Source organism: Loxodonta africana, chromosome 19, assembly GCF_030014295.1.
Source record: "Loxodonta africana isolate mLoxAfr1 chromosome 19, mLoxAfr1.hap2, whole genome shotgun sequence".
NCBI lineage: Eukaryota > Metazoa > Chordata > Mammalia > Proboscidea > Elephantidae > Loxodonta > Loxodonta africana.
In genome coordinates this window covers 67,914,378-67,936,359 of record NC_087360.1, presented here as the reverse complement: position 1 = coordinate 67,936,359, position 21,982 = coordinate 67,914,378, and the positions used below count along the sequence as shown (strand labels likewise).

At 37.9% G+C, this 21,982-nt stretch overlaps 1 protein-coding gene across 7 annotated transcripts in view; it reads left to right on the top strand.

Moving 5' to 3' along the window:
* The window catches only part of NRG1 (neuregulin 1), a 1,186,330-nt gene that overhangs the window by 1,021,004 nt on the left and 143,344 nt on the right, over positions 1 to 21,982 (top strand). For 2 of the 7 annotated variants that reach the window (XM_064272830.1, XM_064272829.1), the window contains exons 4-5: positions 5,141 to 5,191; positions 7,537 to 7,587. The exons of 1 other annotated variant lie outside the window; for it this stretch is intronic. In XM_064272830.1, the coding sequence (XP_064128900.1) occupies positions 5,141 to 5,191; positions 7,537 to 7,587 (102 nt within the window). Of the gene's footprint in view, positions 1 to 4,977; positions 5,192 to 7,536; positions 7,588 to 8,314; positions 8,536 to 21,982 lie in introns of those variants that run through there. 4 more of the 7 variants (XM_064272827.1, XM_064272825.1, XM_023551125.2 and 1 more) reach the window with 4 other exon arrangements.

The following is a 21,982-nucleotide window of genomic DNA, read 5'->3' as shown; positions in this document are numbered from 1 at the left end:
TTGAGCCCATTGTTGCAGCCCCTGTGACAACCCATCTTTTTGAGGGTCTTCTTCTTTCTCGCTGACCCTCTACTTTACCAAGTATGATGTCCTTCACCGGGAACTGGTCCCTCCTGATAACATGTCCGAAAGTGCGTGAGATGAATGAAGCCTCGCTATCCTTGCTTCTAAGGAGCATTCTGGCTGTACTTCTCCTAAGACAGATCTGTTCTTTCTTCTGGCAGTCCATAGTGTATTTAGTATTTTTTGCCAACACCACAGTTAAAATGAATCAATTCTTCCTCAGTCTTCCTTATTCATTGTCCAGTGTTCACATGCATGTGAGGCAATTGAAAACACCATGGCTAAGAGTCAGGCACACCTTAGTCCTCAAAGTGACATCTTTGCTTTTTAACACTTTAAAGAGGTCTTTTGCAGCAGATTTGCTCAATGCACTGCATCTTTTGATTTCTTGACTACTGCTTCCATGGGTGTTAATTGTGAATCCAAGTTAAATGAAATCCTTGACAACTTCAGTCTTTTCTATTTATCATAATGTTCCTTTTTGGTCCAGTTATGAGGGTTTTTGCTTTCTTTATGTTGAGGTGTAATCCGTACTGAAGGCTGTGGTCTTTGATCTTCATCACTAAGTGCTTCAAGTCCTTTTCACTTTCAGCAAGCAAGGTTGTGTCATCTGCATATCACACATCGTTAATGAGTCTTCCTCTAATCCTGATGCCATATGCTTCTTCATATAGTCCAGTTTCTCAGGTTATTTGCTCAGCATACAGATTTAATAAGCATGGTGAAAGAGTACAACTCTGACACACACTTTTCCCCTTGTTCTATTTGAACGATTGCCTCGATGGGCGTACAGATTCCTCATGAGCACAATTAAAAAAAAAAAATTAAGTGTTCCATAATTCCCATTCTCCACAGTGTTATCCATAATTTGTTACTGTCTACACAATCAAATGCCTTTGCATAGTCAATAAAACACAGGTAAATATCCTTCTGGTATTCTCTACTTTCAGCTGAGATGTGTCTGACATTAGCAACGATATCCTTTGTTCCATGTCTTTTTCTGAATCCAACTTGAATTTCTGGCAGCTCATACCAAAAATCCAAACCAAACCCATTGCAGTTGAGTCGATGCCGACTCATTTAAATGTTCATTTTTGCTTGTAGTTTATTTGGCTTGGTCTTTAAATAGGAAACTGTAATTTATCCATTAATTCTTAGCTGGGATGCTCTATGAAAACTCCTGGGCATTAGACTTGGGAAGAGAATAATAGACATAACTGATCTTCAAATTAATGAAGTAATGTTCTCTTAAAAAAGATTAATACAATTAATCAATCACACCTTCTACTAAGTTTTCTCTTTTTAATCAGGAGAAAAACTATTTGAGTGAGATTTAAAATCCCACAGGGGCGATTGGACTCATAGAAATAAAGTAGCCATTTTACATGAGATGAGCAGAAAAGTATAATTTCCGTAAAATTTGATGAATATATCAATTGGTGCTTTAAAAAATAGCTCATGTATCAGGCTCAGCCTGAGTCCCACTCTCAAATTGACGATGTTGAAAATGCCATGATCATGGTGAGCAAACTATATGTATACTGTGAAGTATGTAAAATTTCATTTGTAATCATTTGTGTAGCAATCTCTATATATGTTGCATTTTATAGGATGCCCACAAGGGCTCATAAGGAAGATTAATATGGGTGGAACGGGGTAAAGGAGTCTTTTCCGTTTATAGTATCCATCCTGTCATTTATTAATTTCAAAATTTCTCAATCGCTTTAGAGTAAGCACTGATTATGTAAGCAAGAAGAGTTCAAATACTTGGAGTTATCCTGAGGGCAGCTTTATAAGTACTAGTAAATTAGTGGGCCCATTTTAATGACTTCCTAAAATTTGTGCATGCATGATAATGACTTATAGTTTTAGGATAACAAAGTATCACCTAATTGGATACTTAAATATACACAGATACACCATATTTGTGTATATGTATATGTGTATTTTGCTGAATAGTTATATCTCATGTAGTGTGCTCGTGGTGAGATCTCAAACAAATCGTGCATATTTAATGCTTAAAAAATACCCTTCCAGAAAGTGTTACTTTTTGGACAGCCTTTTCTTGAGACCAGATCCAATTTATTTAAAAAGCTCTGAGACATTATAACTATACTAATGTCCATTTTGTTCACTTGCCTATTCAGCATAAGTTCTTCAGCTGTGTTCAGTTCTTGATGTTTCTAAACCCTCATGGATTTGCACTAATGAAGGGGATACCGTTTATAAATTAACGTACTCTCTATACCAAATGGAAACCCTGGTGGTGTAGTGGTTAAGTGCTACAGCTGCTAACCAAAGAGTTGGCAGTTCGAATCCGCCGGGCGCTCCTTAGAAACTCTATGGGGCAGTTCTCCTCTGTCCTGTAGGGTCGCTATGAGTCAGAATAGACTCGACGGCACTGGGTTTGCTTTGGTTTTTTGGTTATGTACCAAATTACTGAGGGAACAAACATTGTTTAAGTAAATATCAAGGAGGTTGCAGGACTTAATTTCTTTTAAGTGTGTAAGTGTAACATAAACTTATTTTCAATCACACTTATAAAAAATTCTTTTTTTCCTAAAATCTGTGAATTATACCCATAACACACATAAAATGCTTGCAGAGTGATTTTAATAGAAAAGATTCACTTTTCTTATTAACGAGATGCTTTATAAAATGAGGACTTCTTTACAATCAAAGTATCTGTTAACTTCAGAGTTTGCATTTTCCCCAAGATACCTTAGGAAGGATTTTTATTGGGAACCATAATCATATATTTTTAAGGTCTCCAGGATAAATACGTAATTTTTGAAAGTGAGGTTATTTTAAGCCATCCCTTTGTTAGGTACATCTTTATAGTAACCTCCTGTCCTGGTATTTTTATGCAGTATTCAATTAGAAAAGGAAACTTTCTGGTTAAGCTTTCCTCTAATCTGGGATCTCTTATGCCAAAGATAGATGAGCTCTGATTTTTTTTCTTAGAAGGTCACAGTGGACAATGGCTTAGTTTGTAAAAATAAATTTGAAATGAGTTTTGATATCCATGTTGGGTTTGGGACTTTAGCCCAACCATTGCTATACACCTTGAGTTTACTACTTCAGTCTGACTGTAATGTCATTGATGGCCCTGAAGAACAGATGAGGAAGCATCTCTTCTAATGGGGAAACTTTCTTAGAGACTTCGGTGTTCTAGGAACTCACAGAGAAGGAAGGACCCTCTGAACACTTGATAAAAAAAGTTGTTATCAGATTAAATTTTCCTCAAAGAAGAGCCATTTCCTAGAGCAGAATTCTAGAAATCTAGAAGTAGCTGCTTCAGAAGCAGGTATCTCCATTTTACCAACTCAGAATATTCTCTTTAGTGTCTGCTGCTTGGGAAAGTCCCAAAGATACCGTACACCCTCACACACTAATTAGCTTCCTTCCCCTTTGTCCAATATTTAGTGGGTATAGGAACTGATCTAGGCAGCTCTGGTGGCTTCAGACCAGCCTCCCTCCTTGAATAGTGTGTCCCCCTTAGGCTTGATCAGGGAGGCGCATCCAAGCTTAACTTGCACGAGAAAGACACATTTGGTCTTACTAATGGTATATTTCTGGTTTCTGAAAAGCAGACAAAACCCACTGCCATCGAGTCGATTCCAACGCATAGAGACCCTATAGGACAGAGTAGAATTTCCCCTTAGGGTTTCCAAAGCTGTAATCTTTATCGAAGCAGACGGCCACATCTTTCTCCCATGGAGTGGCTGGTGGATTTGAACCACTGACCTTTTGGTTAGCAGCCAACCATTTTAACCGCTGTGCCACCAGGGCCCCTTTTCTGCTCTCTGTGTGTCCATATTTAGCCCAGTGTTTATTCTTAAACATCCCTGTTGAACCTCACATATTTTTCCTTTCAACTCCACTAAACCTTTCATCCCTAGAAGAGCCTCAGAAGTTGAAGAAATATTGCCTCTTAAATTTATTTCTCTTATCTACTAAACTAGTCCTATAAAAGAAGCCCCAAACACAACTTGACAGCAATGAGTTTATATATATATACACACAAACATATATATGTATACGCACACATATTGAGTCATTTGACAATTCTTAATACACACGGTGAAGATTGGATTATGTCTACTGTATCTTTGCATCTTGATACCCATTGCCCTCGAGTTGATGCGAACTCATAGCAACCCTATAGGACAGAGTAGAACTTCCCCATAGGGTTTCCAAGGAGCGCCTGGTGGATTTGAACTGCTGACCTTTTGGTTAGCAGCCAAGCCTTTTAACTGCTGTACCACCAAAGTCCTGCATTATGATAGCCTTCTTAAAACTATGCATAGCTGAATATACTGAATTATAACAAACTGAATCCCTTGTCAGAAGAACCAACGAAAAAACTGGACAATGTAATTGCCTTTTATCCCATCATAAAAGCAGTAAGAAAGTGAATTCAAACTTTGAACACAACTATCATAATTCCCATGATAACAGTTTTTCCAGAAGTCCAAAGGCTCATTCTTCACTTCTGTTGGGTATGGGTTGCCTCCGTACTGTATGCCATACCCAGGGTAGCTGGACTATATATCAGATGATGACGCATTCATCTTGATTACCACTGGCAACTTTATGTAGAGCTCGATATCAGAGCTTCATGTTTTTCAGCAAAGCCAACTAGAAACATTATTTCCTTGTGTTTTTTGAACAAAAATGTAATTCTTCAATGATCCATAACTTAAAAAATTCCCATGACAGCCTTGATCACCAATATCTTAACTTTTTTTAGTTCAGCTATTTCTTTCTTCCTTTCGGAGGATCCCATTGCCTCTTTGCCCCATATTCTTCCTCAGTGACCACAGTGAGGACGATGAATTCTTCCTGATTATTCTAGCACAGCTCATTACGCCCTCTTTGCTCAAGAAAGAAGAACTACTTAGTTGGGCTGTCCATTTTGTGTCTCTCTCTGTGTGTGGCCAAAGCCCGGGGATTTCATCACCCCCTTGCAATACTTCCTTCTTTGAACTCATTTTTAGTTTGAAGCAGGCTGTGGTACCAGCTCCCAGCCTCTCCAGGTACATCATCATGTCCTATTACCTTTTGTTTTTTGCAGAGCTCATCACTGTCATACCAGCCTCAACCGAAACAGCGTATATGTCTTCAGGTAAGGAAAATAAGCTTGTCCAATTCTACTAACCAAACCGTCAGACGTAACTGCTGGCTGCTCCTTCTACTAATCAGGACCCTTTTGCATCCACATTTCAGCTGCTCTTGTTTCCTGCTGCCAATATGTTTCTCAGCCTTGTTCTGCCTTTTAAAATTCCACTTGAGGGAGGCTGGTTCTTGCTGTATGTCTGAACTTTGTCCTGAGAACAGCGCATGAGAGACAGTCTTCAGATTTTACTCAGTAGCGTTAGACAAGTGAAGGGGACGTCTGAGTTACAAACTCTGTGTTTTGTGTTTTTGTCGGTGCTTCTCTTAGGTGTTTCTGTGGCCTTTTGTCTATTAGAGTTTACTCCTAGACAATGTTTCAGTGTCTGATGTCTGACCTTTGAGCTTCCACCGACTGCTTGTGGGTCACTATATGTAAAAAAAAAAAAAAAAAACTTTTAGCCTGATTTTTTAAATTATTGGTGCCTTTTCTTTTTTGTTATTTTGTTTGTTTCCCTCTTGCCTATAATGTTTGCTGAAAGCAGTTGTAGTCTGGGTAGATATTAGCTACTTAGTACCCAAATCTACTAGTGCATATATGCAACCATAAGTCATTGATTTCTGTACTAGCTGTGTTTTTTTTTTCTTTTCCTTGTTTATCATCTTTAATACTATAGTTAACAGAACCTTAGAATATCTTACAATTAATCCTTATTTGGAAGTTGATTTTTAGAGACCCTAGATTTAAAACTTACTTCAGAGGTATGATAACTTGTTTTTCCCTGGAGAGTTACAGTTTACAAAGATATTTTACATTTCATTTGATAATCATAACAAACTTGTGAAACAAGACATTTTTCCTTACTTTACAGATGAGAAAAATGAAACTTTAGAAATGTTATGTCATGTAGCTCAACAAGTAGAAGAGAGATACTTCACACTCAGTATTCTTTCCATAACCCCATGTTTAATGTTTTGGGCTGACTGACTGTTTTTGTTATAGCCAGTGCCTTATTGATGCTATGAAAAAACAAAGAAACAAACCTGTCGCCATTGAGTCGATTCTGACTCATAGCGAACCCTATAAGACAGAGTAGAACTGCCCCATAGGAGGCCGTATAATTCTTTCTCCATCTTATTTCCACCAGTGATTCTTCTTTACTTTAAAGGCATTGTTAAAAATTATAAAAGCTAACTTTCTCTATATCCTATATTTCTTTAGCCATATTTAGGGCATATCCATCTATCATCACTATGATATAAGTATGTGTTGTGGTATGAATGGGGGGGCAGTGATCCTGAGATCTAGAAGATCTTACATACTAAAGCAAAAAAAGCAAGATAGAACCATAGAAAGAAAAGAGGAAAGAAGGAAGAAAGGAAAAGAGGGAGCGAGAGAAGAAAAGAAAACGATTTAAAAAATGTTGAACGAGCTGAATTTCTTTAGTTTTTATTCAGTCATTTCTTGAATGTCAGGACTTCACTATCCAACTCCAATAGATGCTGTTAGGAACCTGAGCTTTTAGATTTATATGGTTTTTTTTTTTTGCCTTCGGAGTTTGGATTGGCTTTGAGTACTCCCTGATATGTGCCATGAACCTTTATAACTTCCTGGCTGTTAAGTCTCCATCCTGCTTTGATACGAAGTTGTTCTTATGTCTCACTAATAAAAACCCTCTAGGTGCCATGTTTTTCTCTGCATGAGTTATGCTTTACGGTCTGTCTGTACTTAAAAAATACCTTTTCCTTACTGGTAAAGAGAATCTTGCTACTCTATGCTCTCAGTGATTGTAGTACTTACTTATTTAGCATGTATCGTTTGATCCTAATTGTCTAGTGGGTACCTTGCATGGACTTTATTCTGCACTGAGCTTGGTAGGATGTTTACATGGATTCAAGACACCTGAAAATATTCTTGCACTTTTTTTTTTTTAATTGAACGCATGAAAGTTTACTTCCATACTCTCTGAATATGGCAGTTGTTCATTCTGGTTTCATCTTTTTAAAGATCAAGACCACATCTAACAGAAGGGGTTGTCTTTCTCACCTGTAGTGTGGTTCTGCTCAGAGTAATATTTCTAGGAAGGTAATGTAGCGATTGGTATGTGGGATATCTTTGCAGATGGACTGACACCATTTCCATCTCTCTCAAAAAGTCTTTGTGTGTAGATTACAGGAATATCCCTTTGTGGTCTATGTTATATGTATCTTCCTTTAACTTTGAAACACTCTTGCTTTTCTGCTGCTCTCTTTCCTAGTGCTCTTCTTCTGGGTGTTATCCATGGCTGGCAAATTTCTAATTTAAGAGTCCAAGCAGCATGACTCAATTAAGTCTCATTCCACTTTTATGTTTTATAGAGTCCCCCATTAGAATATCAGTATCAACAGAAGGAGCAAATACTTCTTCCTGTAAGTATATTTAAATATTCTGTTCACTAGCTTTTAACTCAAGTCCATATCTGCTTCCAATGGTCTTATCTACGTTTATCCTCTGCTCCTATTGAGGGAGAGCGTATGGGGTTTGGGAGCAGGATGGTATGTGCTGTTTGGAAGAGAAATGGCCTCCTGCCATGCTTGGCATCACCTCAATACCCATCGCCCGCGAATATCCATGTGAATAGTAAAAGACACTGCATATGTGTTAATTTTAGGATAATCTAGTTTGAATAACTGTTTGATCTCTGAGGCCTAGTTCTGAATGAGCAATAGAATACGGTGTGGATTTTTTTTTTTTTAGCTTATCTTAATGCCTTCAGTAACTGCCCGAGGCACAGTACCAAACTGTTGGGCGCCTCTATTCCAAAGCTCCTCAGTTCTCATTTAAAGTCTTCTCTGGTGGAGCCCTTAATTCAAATTTGATAGCAAATGCCTAATTATGAAAATGTTTGAAAGCAAGTCCCTAGGCAAGATCTCGGATTAGTTTTCATCTGTTTAATGTGAAATGTGCCTTGTGCTTATAGACTTCTACAGCTGTTAGATTGACTGGTGCTTTGTGCTACATCAGGGAACTTAGGAAATTAGTAAGGGCATTTTTAATAACTTAAAAGTTGAGAATAACATGGTATTAAATTTAGACCTTCAACAGGGGAGCTTGAAAATAAAACTTGTAACTCAGCCTTTCTCTTCATTATTTTAGCTCTTTATTTGAACCGATTTCTGAGTGTGATAAGTTCTTCCATGAATAGACGTTTCCAGTTACTCTGTTTCAACCTGGAGAGTGTGTTTAAGGAACAGTTTGCTTTTGCTGTCAGCATGGTGGGAAACTCTAGGAAAGAAGGTCTCTACCTTTGACAGCTGAAGTCATTTTGTCAGCCTGTTTAACTAGATCCAGCTTGATCCGAAAGCCTTTCCCTCCAGGTTGGTGGTACCACAACTATAACTTTATGGTGTAAACATAGCTTTCATTGCATGAGGTATTTGGTGTCATGGCTGTACTTTAACTAGAGAAGGTGTCAGTTAACCAGATTGATGGCAATAATCTAGTAAGATCAAACAGGAAATGAAATGTTAGAAAAGAATAAATTGGCTTCCTCTGTGTTCTAAGGGCCCTCATTTACAGACTCCAGCATGATAATCCCTGCTGGGGAATCTGGGATATTTGTTATTCAATTCTGCTTCTAAGAAGATTAGCGTAATTACATGGATCTTAGATCACTAGCATTAAGGAATCATGTCGAGCTTTATTTTCGAAGTGTTTGTTATACAAAAGCAAATTCTAGGTTTTTCTGTTTGGCATTTCTTCAGAGAATAATTTTCCCCCGTCCCTGATTCATTGAATAAAGATGTGGAAACCCTTGTAGCTGGAACCCATCATTGCCATCACTAACGGGGAGATAGATGCTATCCTTAAGCACATCTGAGCAGTTTTGGATTTTATGAAATACTTCTATTGGTTTTCCAGAGCTTTAGGGAACTGAAATGAATCTCTCAGTTTACACTTCTATTGACTGTAATACTGTTGAGAGAGAAGTGATTTTGAAATCTGACTCTCTTCTCTAACTCTCAGCAGAATTAGTTCCTGCTATTTGGTAATGCTTTAAGCCTGAGAAAGAAGGCTTTGTATACATCACGTTAAAATATTTCAGTGTGCTATTTTCAGACATCACTCCCTGTTCATGATGGGTTCTCAGTAAATATTATTGAATAGATTAGTGGGTACATTTTTTTTTAATCTCATGAAAATATGCACTGTGGTTTGAAAATACACACTGGTAGTGGCAGGACGCTAAGTCTGGTCTTGGTGAAAACAGTGTGAGGTACAGAATCCACCTAAAGGCAGCATCACCAGAACCCTGCATTGCAAGAGAGCTGTGAGGTAAAAATACCTCCATTTGGTAAAGACAAAGGTGAAACTTGGAGACTCAGCAATAGCAGTAAGCTGGACTTAAAATTTCAAAATATATGGAAAAGTCAAAGGCTTTGGAAAAGTTGACTTGGGTCGGAAGTAAACCTACTATCAAACCCGATGCTGTTGAGTCAATTTTGACTTACAGTGACATTAAAGGACAGAGTAGAACTGCTCCATAAGGTTTCCAAGGAATGGCTGGTGGGTTTGAACTGCCGACCTTTTGGTTAGCAGCTGAGCTCTTAACTGCTGGGCCACCAGGGTTCCTGGATCAGAAGCCGTCAGCTGCAAAGAATAGGTTTCTTTTGCTTTATTTCAACCAGAAAGGAAACACTAGTAAGTCTCTATTTGAAAAGTGAACTGTGCTGTTACGGTGTAAACATGTCTGTATGCGCTATGTTCTTAGAACTATTGACATTGATGTTTCCTGAAGTAAAATTTGAAAAGCCTTTCTGAAGTAGTATGGATTGAGTGAAACTTTTATATGTGGGAACAAGTTTGGTGAGCTTTTTGGATCAGGGCATGACAGGAGAAGCAGCCTGGTCACTTTTCAGTTCTGTAGGTACAAATTACAACTCTCAGAGGGGAGCCCTTTTTTATGGCCAGTCCTGTTTTGGGGGAAATTTCACAGCTGGGAAAATTTTTAGGGAGTTAAGCTGCTTTTGTCTGTGCTCCTGTGCCTGCTTGTACCCAGCCTGGGATGCTGAGTCTGTCTTCTCTGCCTACACCCTGTTCCCTCCACAAAGCCTTCCCTCACCACTCCAAAGTTCTCCTTTTATCCTCTGTAACTCATGCTGGAATAGAAAAGTAAAAAAGAAGAAAATGAAATTTGCCCGTTTGCCACTCAGAAATAATACTGCTAATATTTTAATAAATTTTTTAATTGGTGTTTTTCATTCCAACTTTCTATTTGTTCATCAGCTGACTGTCTACTTAATGTATCATAAGCATTTTACTATGTCATTACTTAACACATTTTTTTAAAAATCGCTCTAACAATAAAAAATTGTTCTTGACTGTAAGTTTTAAGGAATTTGTTTTTCATTTCCAACACCTTAGCAGTTTTGTACCTTCTATATTTATTTTTTGAGCATTTTTCTAAATATTGATGAAATAGCATAGCTACTAACCTTTACTTTTGCGAGGCAATTTTTATGACTGCTGTAAAAATTGGGAACATGTATTATACATTCAGAAAACCCTGGTGGCGTAGTGGTTAAGTGCTATGGCTCCTAAGCAAAGGGTTGGCAGTTCGAATCCACTGGGCGCTCCTTGGAAACTCTATGGGGCAGTTCTACTCTGTCCTATAGGGTCGCTATGAGTCAGAATCGACTCCATGGAACTGGGTTTGGTTTTTTATTATACATTCATTATTTTTAGCATTGTTGATTAGATATTTTAAAAAATCTGATAGTACTTTGATAGAGATGGAGAGTATTTTATTTTTTGCAAGCGAGGCATCTGAGACTCAAAAAGTATAAGTAATTCGCCAACTGAGTGCCTTATTACACATACATGACAGGTGTTTGAAGGAGAGCTTGAACCTTATAAAACAGTCAGTAGGACTGTTTTGTTCACCGTGAACATAGAGTCAGCAAAAAATCAGAGGAATTGTTCAGAATAAATCTTAACGACTTCTTTCTGCAGTGCCAGCTGCCCAGGCCCGTGTTCTGCAGACAATTCAGCTGAATACTACCAAAAATACAACTGTCATACCAACCACTCTACTGAATTAAACACCCTGTGTTCCAGTTAAATACATAAATCAGGGAAACAAAAATGAATAGTCTAATGAAGAGTAATGGAAAAGAGAAAAGAACATGCGTTTTAAGAAAATAGTCTACTAATAGCTTACATAGCAATAATAGCAAATATTTATTGAAGCCTCACTGAGTTACAGGCACTGTGCCAGGTGTTTTACATGGATTCTGACTCGTGGTTCTCACAAAACCTTATTGGATTTTACATTTGAGGAAACTGGTGTGTCTTGTCCCAAGTCACCCGAGCAGGAGTCAAACCTAGGGCAAGACATGAGGCCGCTGTGATGCAGAAGGTTTTGCTGCCTCAAATAACATCTTAAGTATTAAAGGGACTGAGATGCTGTGAATGGGCTGAAAGAGTAGTCTTTGATACCGCGTGGATTGGGTGTATGTGTGATAGATGCAGGTAACTGTGCTGCCTGGGACCAGTTGAGCCTGTGTCATCTCTGTGTTACACATTGAAGAATGACAGATGGTGCAGTGGAATGGGAAGAACGCAGACTTTAAAGGGGACCATGCTCTTTAAGTATCAGTACTAATGCTGCTAAGAACTGTGGAATTTTAGGCAAGTTACTTAACTTCCCCAAGACTCAATTTCTCTGCGTTAATTTTGTTTATCTGAAACATAGATTGGGAAGACTAAATGTGAGCAAATGCATGCAGATTGTTCCGCATAGCTGTGTTTTCAGGTGGTCTCTCCCGTATATGAAAAAAGAGCCCTGGTGGTGCAGTGGTTAAGGCACCCAACTGCCAATGGAAAGGTCCATATTTTGAAACCACCAGCAGCTCCATAGGAGAAAGATGTGGCAGCCCGCTTCTGTAGAGATTTACAGCCTTGGAAACCCTATGGGGTGGTTATGAGCTGGGGTGGCTATAAGCCAGGGTGGACTCGACAGCAGAGGGTTTAGTACATGAATAAAGTGATGTGGCTCCAAAAAGATAATGAAAATTAGGGAGTCCTTGCGCCTTATCTGAACAACATTGGAAAATATCCTTATTGTCAGAAGAGGGAAGAAATTTATTATTTTCAGCCTAAATGGTGATGCTTGAAAATTCTATGCCAAGAAATCACTGTGTCTTTTCAAAATATTGTATATTCTCAGCTAAGGCTGCATTTTAAAGGAACTTATCTTGGAAGCCCTCTTTGAAATCTCTGAATGAAATGAACAGTTCAGTCATTGATTTGTCATCTGAAGGAAAAAAATGGCGTTTGGCTATAGAGACATTTCTGTTATAATGAGATACCACCTTTTCACTTGGAAATAACAAAGCGATATGTATTGATTAGTTTTGGCCACTGAAAGATCAGGTCTGGCTAGTTGAATTGCTGAGAAATAGAGTTATGGGCCTTACATTTCGCCCTCAGCTGCAACTGACTTGTCTGCTTTAATGGTAGAGTAATCACCGGAACCATTCCTAAATGATTCTCAGCTGGAAAAATGGCGTTTCCATTTCAGATCTTTACTGGTGGTAAAATATACACCCTGTCACCTTTGGAGGACTACTTCTAACTGAATGCAAATTGTGTTTCCAGATTTCTATAAACACAGCATTTTCAAGGGTGTGGTGGTTCTGTCTACCGTGGAGAGTGACAAGCAAATTACCACTCATCATAGAGCAATGAAAGAACAATTTGAAAAGAAAATTGCCCAACTGGCATTACCGCCATCTTTCTGATTGCCTACAGAGTTAATTATAGATTATTAGGACAATACAGTGACTTGGAACAAGAGTTGGGGCTTATATGTCAAAGTCACTTATATAATCAGGCAGTTTATTGCTTTCCTGCTCAGTCCATTCATATAGTAAGGGAATATACCTTACCTTTGGACAAGAGGGGATCCCTGGTGGAATAGTGGTTAAAGAACTCAGCTGCCAACCAAATGGTCAGCAGTTCAATCCCACCAGCCACTCTGAGGGAGAAAGATGTGGCAGTCTGCTTCTGCAAAGATTACAGCCTTGGAAACCCTATCGGGTGGTTCTAATCCATCCTACAGGATTGCTGTGAGTCAGAATTGATTGGACGGCAGTGGGATTGGACAAGATAATCCTAAAACTCTTGTTCAAGTTTTAAATTAAATCACAGTTAATCTTTTGTATTCAGTTGAAATTAACCTTTTACAAAATTATTTTTTGAACCGTGTGTGTGATATAAACATACAAACAACTGCTATTTATATCATACTTTATATTTTCATGTATTGGAACTTTTTTCCACATACAACCCTGTGACCTGGATTTCATCTCATTTATCAGATGAAGAACTGGAGGCTCAGAAATTTCTAATTTTCTAAAGCCAAAGCCCTATTAGGTGGCAGAGTAGAAACCTAAATCTTCCAGTTTCTGATCTCATGGCCTTTTATTAAAAATCCTAATGGGATCCACTCAGCTGGCTTGAGAGAAGACCTCCTTAAAAAAACAAAAAAGATTCACAATTGAGTTGTTATAAAGACTCCAGAAATATAACCATATTTCTCCCACAGTTAGCCCCAAACCAGCTATTACTGAAGTAATGTATTCACCACAGTCTGCAAAGTAATGAAATGGGTGGGAGAGCCCCTCCGGAAAAACCCACTGCCATTGAGTTGATTCTGACTCATAGCAACCCTACAGGACAGAGTAGAACTGCCCCATAGAGTTTCCAAGGAGTGCCTAGTGGATTTGAACTGCCGAACTTTTGGTTAGCAGCCGTAGCTCTTAAGCACTGTGTCACCAGGGTTTCCAGAGAGCACCTAGTAAGTGGCAATATGACTCAAGTATGAACTATAAAAGGAGGCAGAGAATGTTGGTCTAAGGTCATTTGAAGGACTTGACCTTTAGCTTTGTTACTTTGGGAGTAACGTGCTACTTCACATGCTGTTTACAGAGCTGGTGATAATCTGGGAGCCACTGGGCGTGTAGGAATCTGATTTTCATCAAACATGCATATCTTCCTCAGTGGTGGTTTGTGTTTGGGGTTGATGCATTGCCTTATACCTGGCTAACTACTCTTTAATTCATTGCATGGTATCATAATTCCTGGAAATTATTTGTACGATTGCTAAACTAACTAGTAGCAAATTATCAGACATGGAGCAATTATTTCTCCACATTTTGTTCTTTCTGGGCTCTTGATTTTTTTCATTTTACTGGAATATGCTCTTCAACATTGTTTTTATTACAAGCGTATTACTTGCATTTTTTATGGATATCAGCTGGGAGAGGGAAAGATATCTTAATTTTAACTGTTGTATGGGAAGTGTTAAAGTTATGAAAGCGTTTTTAATCATTAGGGGTGGAACAGTGAAATGGGTAATATATAAAAATGTTTGATTTTTTTTTTTTTAAATGTTGGGGTTGTGTTAGAGAAGTATGCCAAGAAAACATCTAGGTGAACAGAGCTAGCAAGGTTATGTGACGTTTACATGTGCTGCGCATAGTGGCTTGCTTAATTCTTCATTTACTTTAAATTATCCGGGAAACAGGACCAACCCACTCCCGTTGAATTGATTCTGACTCATAGTGACTCTATAGGACAGAGTAGAATGGCCCCAGAGAGTTTCCAAGGCTGTAATAATTACGGAAGCAGATTGCCACATCTTTCTCCCATGGAACAGCTGGTGGGTTCGCACCACTGACCTTCCAGTTAGCAACTGAGTGCTTAACCACTGTGCCATCAGGGTTCCTCACTTCTAGGGCAGGGGTGCGGGAAAACCCATGGTGAACCCATTGTCGATTCCAGCTCATTGGTATGGGAAAAGAGGCCTTTAAATTCTAATGCCTTGTATGCTATGAGAAACAAATCAAAAAAAATTTTTTAAAAGAAAATAGACTAGAAAAAGGATGAAGAAAACAGTGACCAAAGAGCAAAATAAGACATATGTGTGGCTATTTACTCACAAGTTTCCTAGTTACAAGCTGTAGACATTTCGCTGCAAAGAGCTGAAACTTTGAGTATATTGGCTTATATAATTGGCCCATTTTGATACACAGGCTCAAATGATAGAATAGGACAGCTTCTCAGTCTTCATGCTCAGCTTCTCTGCACATGTTAACCTCACTTTCAGTGGGGTTTCTTTGTCTGCAAGGAGATAGCTGCCAGTAGTGATAAGCCTGTATTCCCACGGCTCATAATCCAAAAAGAAGAAAGAATTTCCCACCTATCCAAATTGCAAATTTTAGGAAAGATTCTGATTTGTCTTGCTTGCATTATACGCCTACCTCTAAAATAATTACTGTATGTGGGGAGATTAGTGACTCTACTTGAGCCAAGGTTGGTTCATATATTCACCCCTGTGTGTTTTCTGGTTAGTGAGGTGGTTGGAGTAAGCCCCATGGGAACCAGATGGCATAAATTCATTACCGAGAGAAGGGTTCTATACCCAAAGAAGAGGAAAGTGTGCTGGACAGGCAAAAATGGCACAGCCTTCTGCAACTGCTGAGAGCCAACTTTAGTAGAACCCAGGAAATAGATATTGACGACAGAGAATTTTAAAGGAAAATTAAAAGTTGGTGTTTTTGTAGAGGCAGTGATGTCACACGGGGTTGGGTGTGCACGCAGGCAGCAGGCATGGCGATTCCTGCCTGTGCGTGAGCATGCTCGGTGTGGTATTTTCCTGTTTCCTTTCCTGCTCAGTGCAGTTCAGGGGAGATTGGCCCTCACTCACCTCGACTACGGAAAGATCTAGAACAGGTAAAGGTATTGCTGGAAAATGCCACTAGAAAAAAAAGACTACTGATGCACTTACAGCCGAAAATCCAGAGTTGAACAAAATGCATCAGAAATCACAGGGGAAAGTAGAAAAGCCAGCAACTGTGGTTGCGCCCATTTCAACAGGATGTAGAGTGAAAACCAGGAATTAAGGATGGCATCAGTCAGATATGTTTGTGAAATTCTATGTTAGCCGGAGTCCATCATGCCTGCACAGAGAATGTGCACATGCGTTTCACAGAGAGGTCATCTGATCTTCTGCTTGTTGTTGTTAGTTGATATCAAGTTGTCTCCAACTCACAGTGACCCCCTGTACAACAGAATGAAACGTCTGCTTCTGTACCGTCTTTCCTTATCACTGGTATGCTCAACACCATTGTTGTGGCCACTGTCTATTTTGAGTGCCTTCCAACTTAAGGGGCTCATCTTCCAACACTATATCGAACAATAGTCTACTGTGATCCATAGGATTTTCATTGGCTAATTTTCAGAAGTAGATCTCCAGTCCTTTCTTCCTAGTCTATCTTAGTCTACAAGCTCCAGAAACCTGTCCACCATGGGTAAACTGGCTGGTGTTTGAAATACTGATAACATACCTTCCAGTTTCGTAGCAACACACAAGCCACCGCAGTACGACAAACTGACAGACAGGTGATAGTGATCTTCTGGTAAAGAATCTAAATGAGAAGTTTATGCCATGATCGTGAACAACCTCTTGAAACCCATCCTTGTGGAAGGCAGTTCAAAAAAAGTGAAGTCTGATAAAATGTTCTAACTGGAGTTAAAAGTCAAAGATACTTGAATCAAATTCTTTTAAAATTTCCGTGGTTAAGTAGATTTGAAAATCACTAGTTTCTTTCGCCAGAGCAATTGCATGTCGATTAGTTTTTCTTTTTTGGGTAGGAAAAGAAAAAGAAGCTTGCTTAGCTCATTCCGTTTAGTATTGTATAGAAAACTCAGCAGGTCTTCTTAAAGTGTAAGATAACATTGATAAAGGCTTTATCTGCTTCCAAGACATGGACATCACCACTTTAAAGTAGAGGAAGTAATCACTCCAGTAGTTCATCTGTGGGTAACTCCCTCTTTCTCTGTCCCCTCTCATTAGAATGCATACAGCATGCTAGGTGCTTGGATACTTAATTCATTTTTTTTCATAAAGGTGCTGTGTATATACGTAGTTCAACGAATCATCATAGAACTGTTGGAATGGCAGCTCTTTTCATTGTATCCCTCGTTCTGCCAGAGGTCAGCAAAATCTTTAAAACCAGTTATACAGCCAGAGTGGGTTACAGCCTCAAGCCGTGCTCATCTTCATTCTGGTGCCTCTGCCTTATTTAGGAGATTGGTGTTTAGGCTGAGTCAGTTCATCCCATTTGAGTTGGAGGTTTTGTTCTTTGCTCAGATACTCCACTGATACCAAGCTTGCTTCGGAAATGTCACAAGGAGAGAGAGAAGAAAGGAAGGAATAAGGAAGGGAGGGAGGGACAAACAGACTTTGTTAAATATTGCCAGAATTTTTATTTGTAATGGTCAAAATTTTAAGCAGTCTTCCTTTTAGTGTTTTTTTTAAAAGGAATTTTGGACTATTCAAGTCTTCATTTCAGTAGTAAGGGAAGTAAAATATAGATAGGCTGAATGAAAACTAAGGTCAAATAGCAAGTGAATGGTAAATTTAGGATTAAAATTTCATGGTCTTGTTTCTGCTCTTTGGTTCTTAGGTCACTGAGAACTTTCCCTCTCTTCGATTCAGACATATAAATTGTTACCCGTTTCCTAGTGTGTCCAGGACGGTGCTAGGAAATGTGTGTATGTGTCTTGCGGGTGGAGTTGAGAGGGAGATGGATAGGAAATAGTTCTTGGGCTAAAGGAGTTTGCAATAAAGTAGCGAAGTTCAGAGTGGTGACTTATGTACAAGGACAAATAATCATAATACATGTAAAATATGGGGGGTAGACTTTTAAATCAACTTTTTTTTATAGTATTGCTCAAGATAAAATATAATAGTAGTATGTGACTTTAAAACAAAATTATTTACTTTTTTTTTGACATATAGTATTTTCTATTGCAGAATTATTTCTTAACATAGCCTAATTTTTATATAGGAAATTTGTAGTTGAAAACTTGATCAAAAGGTGACAAAGATGCTTGTTGTCAACTGGTCACTACTCTTAATAAATAAATTTAAGAAAAGGAAAGAGGAAATGATTATGAAGGCAAAAATTTGTCCTTCAATAATTAAAAAAAAAAAATTAGTGACTTTTAATTTACTAATTTATTTTACTGCTTTATTATATTGAGTCACTCTATAATTATAATTAGGCATATATTTTTAAGTTTACCACCTCTCCCAAACCAGTCAATACACTGGCTTTATTTTATTTTTTTCTTAAGTTTTTACTAATGAAAATAGTTCAAGAAATTGCCACTTTTCCTCATATATTAGCTGCTAACCAAAAGGTTGGCAGTTGGAATCCACCAGGTGTTCTTGGAAACTCTATGGGGCAGTTCTACCCTGTCCTACAGGGTCGCTATGAGTCGGAATCGACTCAATGGCAACGGGTTTGGTTTTTCGGTTTATGTAATGTCTTACATTTCAACCTAGGGATTTAGCTATTTAATCAATCTGTAAATGTTTGTGTCGTTCACAAATAATATAATTTTGAGAGCAGATTGAGATTATTTACAGTTGTCGCTCTACAAAGCTATAAGAAGGAAGTTGCCGAATTTTTTCCCCCGAAATTCCAAAATAGCTATAAAATCCAACATGTCCCACCTCTGATGCATTGTACAAGGAGAGACTCTCATTTTCAGAGAGGATTTTTTTTAAATAATAAAATGTGTTATAGAGGGCATTCTGTACATATATCTGAAAGAAAATTATTTAAGTGACTATATAAATTTTTTTAAAAAAACAACAAATATTGTACATTTCCTTTTAGCTTATCCAGATGGATTCTTTTTCTCTCCTGGCCTCATGGCAGCTTCTTAATTTCACCTCCCGAACGTTCCAAAGCAGAAAATGCCTCTTTGTTCAGACTTCCCTCAAGTTATCTGTGAGAAGTAAGCCATACAAAGAGTCCCTGGGTATGTTTTAGGATGTGTAGATTATGGGGGCAGGAGAAGGACTTTGTATGTGCAAATGAGACTGTGTGTGTGGAAGCAAGATAAGCTTTAGGAGGGAAATAGGTGACTCAAGGTCACGTAAGAGATTAATTGGAACCTTTACAAATGTTTTTTATAGTGCAGGTAAAGGGGACCAAGAGGTAAAAATGTAAAATTGTTCAATTGAGTGGAAAAAAAAAAAAGAAAGTAAAAATGAAACAACATTTGCTCCATGTGTATGTATAGAAACAAGTATTAGAGTAGAACTTTTTTGTTTGTGTTCTAAAGTTTCTGGCACATTGGCTGTGATCTTCTGGGGGTGATAAAGGCATTGAGGAATGAGTCAAATAGAAGCTGCCATGGAGAGGATCTCATGAAACACAGGGTTTACTATCGTCTCAATAATTTCCAAATTCTCGTTAACCCTTCCCCTCCTCACATTTTTTGGAAAGCAAAACAGACCTGGGTATATTTTCTTAAAATGATGCTTTGGTGAAAAATACTCTGCTGAATCAAGGAGTAAAAGCAAAAACTCTTATCATTTTGTTGTTATTTTGAGATGTTAGATTATCTTCCAAACCCAACCAGAACTCTCTTGGTGGTTCCATAGTTCTTGGTTCAAACATGTCACTTTTATTTTAAAACACTGATGCGCCCATAGTTTCTCACATCAGAAAGTAAGATTTTTGAGGGAAGAATTTTTGCTTTTTTTGTATTTCTATTCCCTCAACATATCACCAGGAAGCATTTACTAATGGATATAAACATTAACAGTGAGGTTTTTGTTTGTTTTTTAGTTTGATTGTCATGATTTTTTAAAGTTATGCATGTATATGATGAAAGGAAAACCACCTTAACCTCAAATTATATGAAAACAGATGATTAAATATTTGAAAATCAAGGTTTAAAAAAATAACACTGGCTTAAATAGTATTTTTTAGAGAGACCTTGTAACATTTTGAGAAATATTCCACATTCTGCATGCTTATATTTTTAATTCATTTCTGGTTTTTACATTTGGAAGGTTTCTTCACTTTAGGGTAAATACTTGTTTTCATGGTAATTTATAAGAATCTCTTTCTCCTTTGATAGGATCATTGCAATTTATCTGAGAATCTACTTGTTAACTGGTCGCTGTTCCTTCCTGTGGTGCTGAAAAGTCACTTGGTCAGGAGCGAGGGAACTGCAACAATAGTGTTAACAAGGTTGATTTTGTATTATTGTTACTCATTTAAAAATAATAGGAACAATAATGACTTAATTTAATGAGTACCTACTATGTGTCAGGTACTTTTATCTGAGAGTAGATGTTATTAGCCCCATTTTATTGATGAGGCTGAGACAATTTAACATTTGCCAAGGTTATACAAAAAGTGGTGGCAGAAACAAGACCAATCTCCAGTCTGTCTGACTCTACATTTTATATTATTTTCACCCACTGGTGGTAAAGGGAGGAAAAAAAAAAAGACCCTCAGGCTACCATTCAGAAGGGCACGTGATCATTGTAGCTTCTTTCCAAAATGTTTTTTTTATTATTTCATGGAGTTACTTGGACCAAATTGGCATATCAGTCAATGTTCTTGAGCAAAATATGTGTTTGTGTGTGTATGCATATGTACATACATGTATACACACATATGTACATATATACATAAATATTTGTATACATTTGCACATTTGCTATGAAAAAAAAGACATTAAAACTGGAAAGTTTTAAGTACCAAAAGTATATTTGTTTGATACTTGGGTACTTCAGAAGGAATACCCTGGGGGCAGAATGATGAGAGTATTATGGTAGCTAAAATGTGTGCCCACTAAATATCTAAAATCCTAAGGTTACTCAAGGGAGAGAACAACGGTAATATGTGGTCCATAGCCACAACTATTTTATCCTTGGTTTTGATAGTAACTTTTGGATCAATTTTGAGATCCAGAAAAAAACATCGTTTTTGTTTAAATTGTAAACCGATATGGAAAGTTACTTGGTGTCAATGAATCCAATGGCAAGTTTTCTTTTGTGTGTGTGTTTAGATTGCCTTATTTTGTCAGTTTGGTGTTTTTTTCTCTACAGTCAAGATGACATCCTCATCCCCAGCTGTTGTTAACAGTAAAAGTGTGCAGCCCTTGTTGTTTTGGGGTGGAGATTCCTAGTGACTGATGATGACTAAACAGAAGATGAAATGGAGTGGTACTGTCTCAAAATCTACTTAAAGCTATGGCAGGTACCTGTCTGTAACAGTATATGAGGTTTGAACCCATAAAGAATAAGACATTGGGCCTTTTTTTCCTTTTTTTTTTTTTTTTTTTGGTGACTAGGTTTCCTTTCCTTTGAAATCAGAGGGAAAAAACACCAAGTTTTCCTCGATCACTGAGAGAGTGATACTTATTTCTAAACAGGATGGCGTACACACAAATACCTAATTAATTATACCTTACCTTGAAGTTTGAATCTGTACCCTACCTATTTTACACCCGTTGTAATTTTCTCATTTGTCTGTGTATTTCTCATTATACAGATACTACAGTAACTTGGAAAAAAAAAAGTGTGATGGTAATTAAAAAGCAAGCAGTCAAGAAAGATAAGACACAGGGAATTAATTAGGATTACAATTCTTTCTGTATGGACTACAAAAGCCTGGTGATCTTTTGTACTTCTGCGGTGATGTCAGGACTCCTTCCAACCCCCAAGACTCCTTTAAAAAAAATTGTTATTACTTAGCTATTTTATTTGGCAGGGATTGCTTCTATCTCATCTTCTAATGCACTGGCAAGGTTCCTATTGCCAATAGCTTAGGACCTACCCTGCCTGCTATGGTAAGCGGCACAGCCGAACTTTCTAGCCTCTGCAGCCTTATAAATAATGCATCTAGTTTCCTGTAACTACATGAACTTTGAGACTTTAGTAGC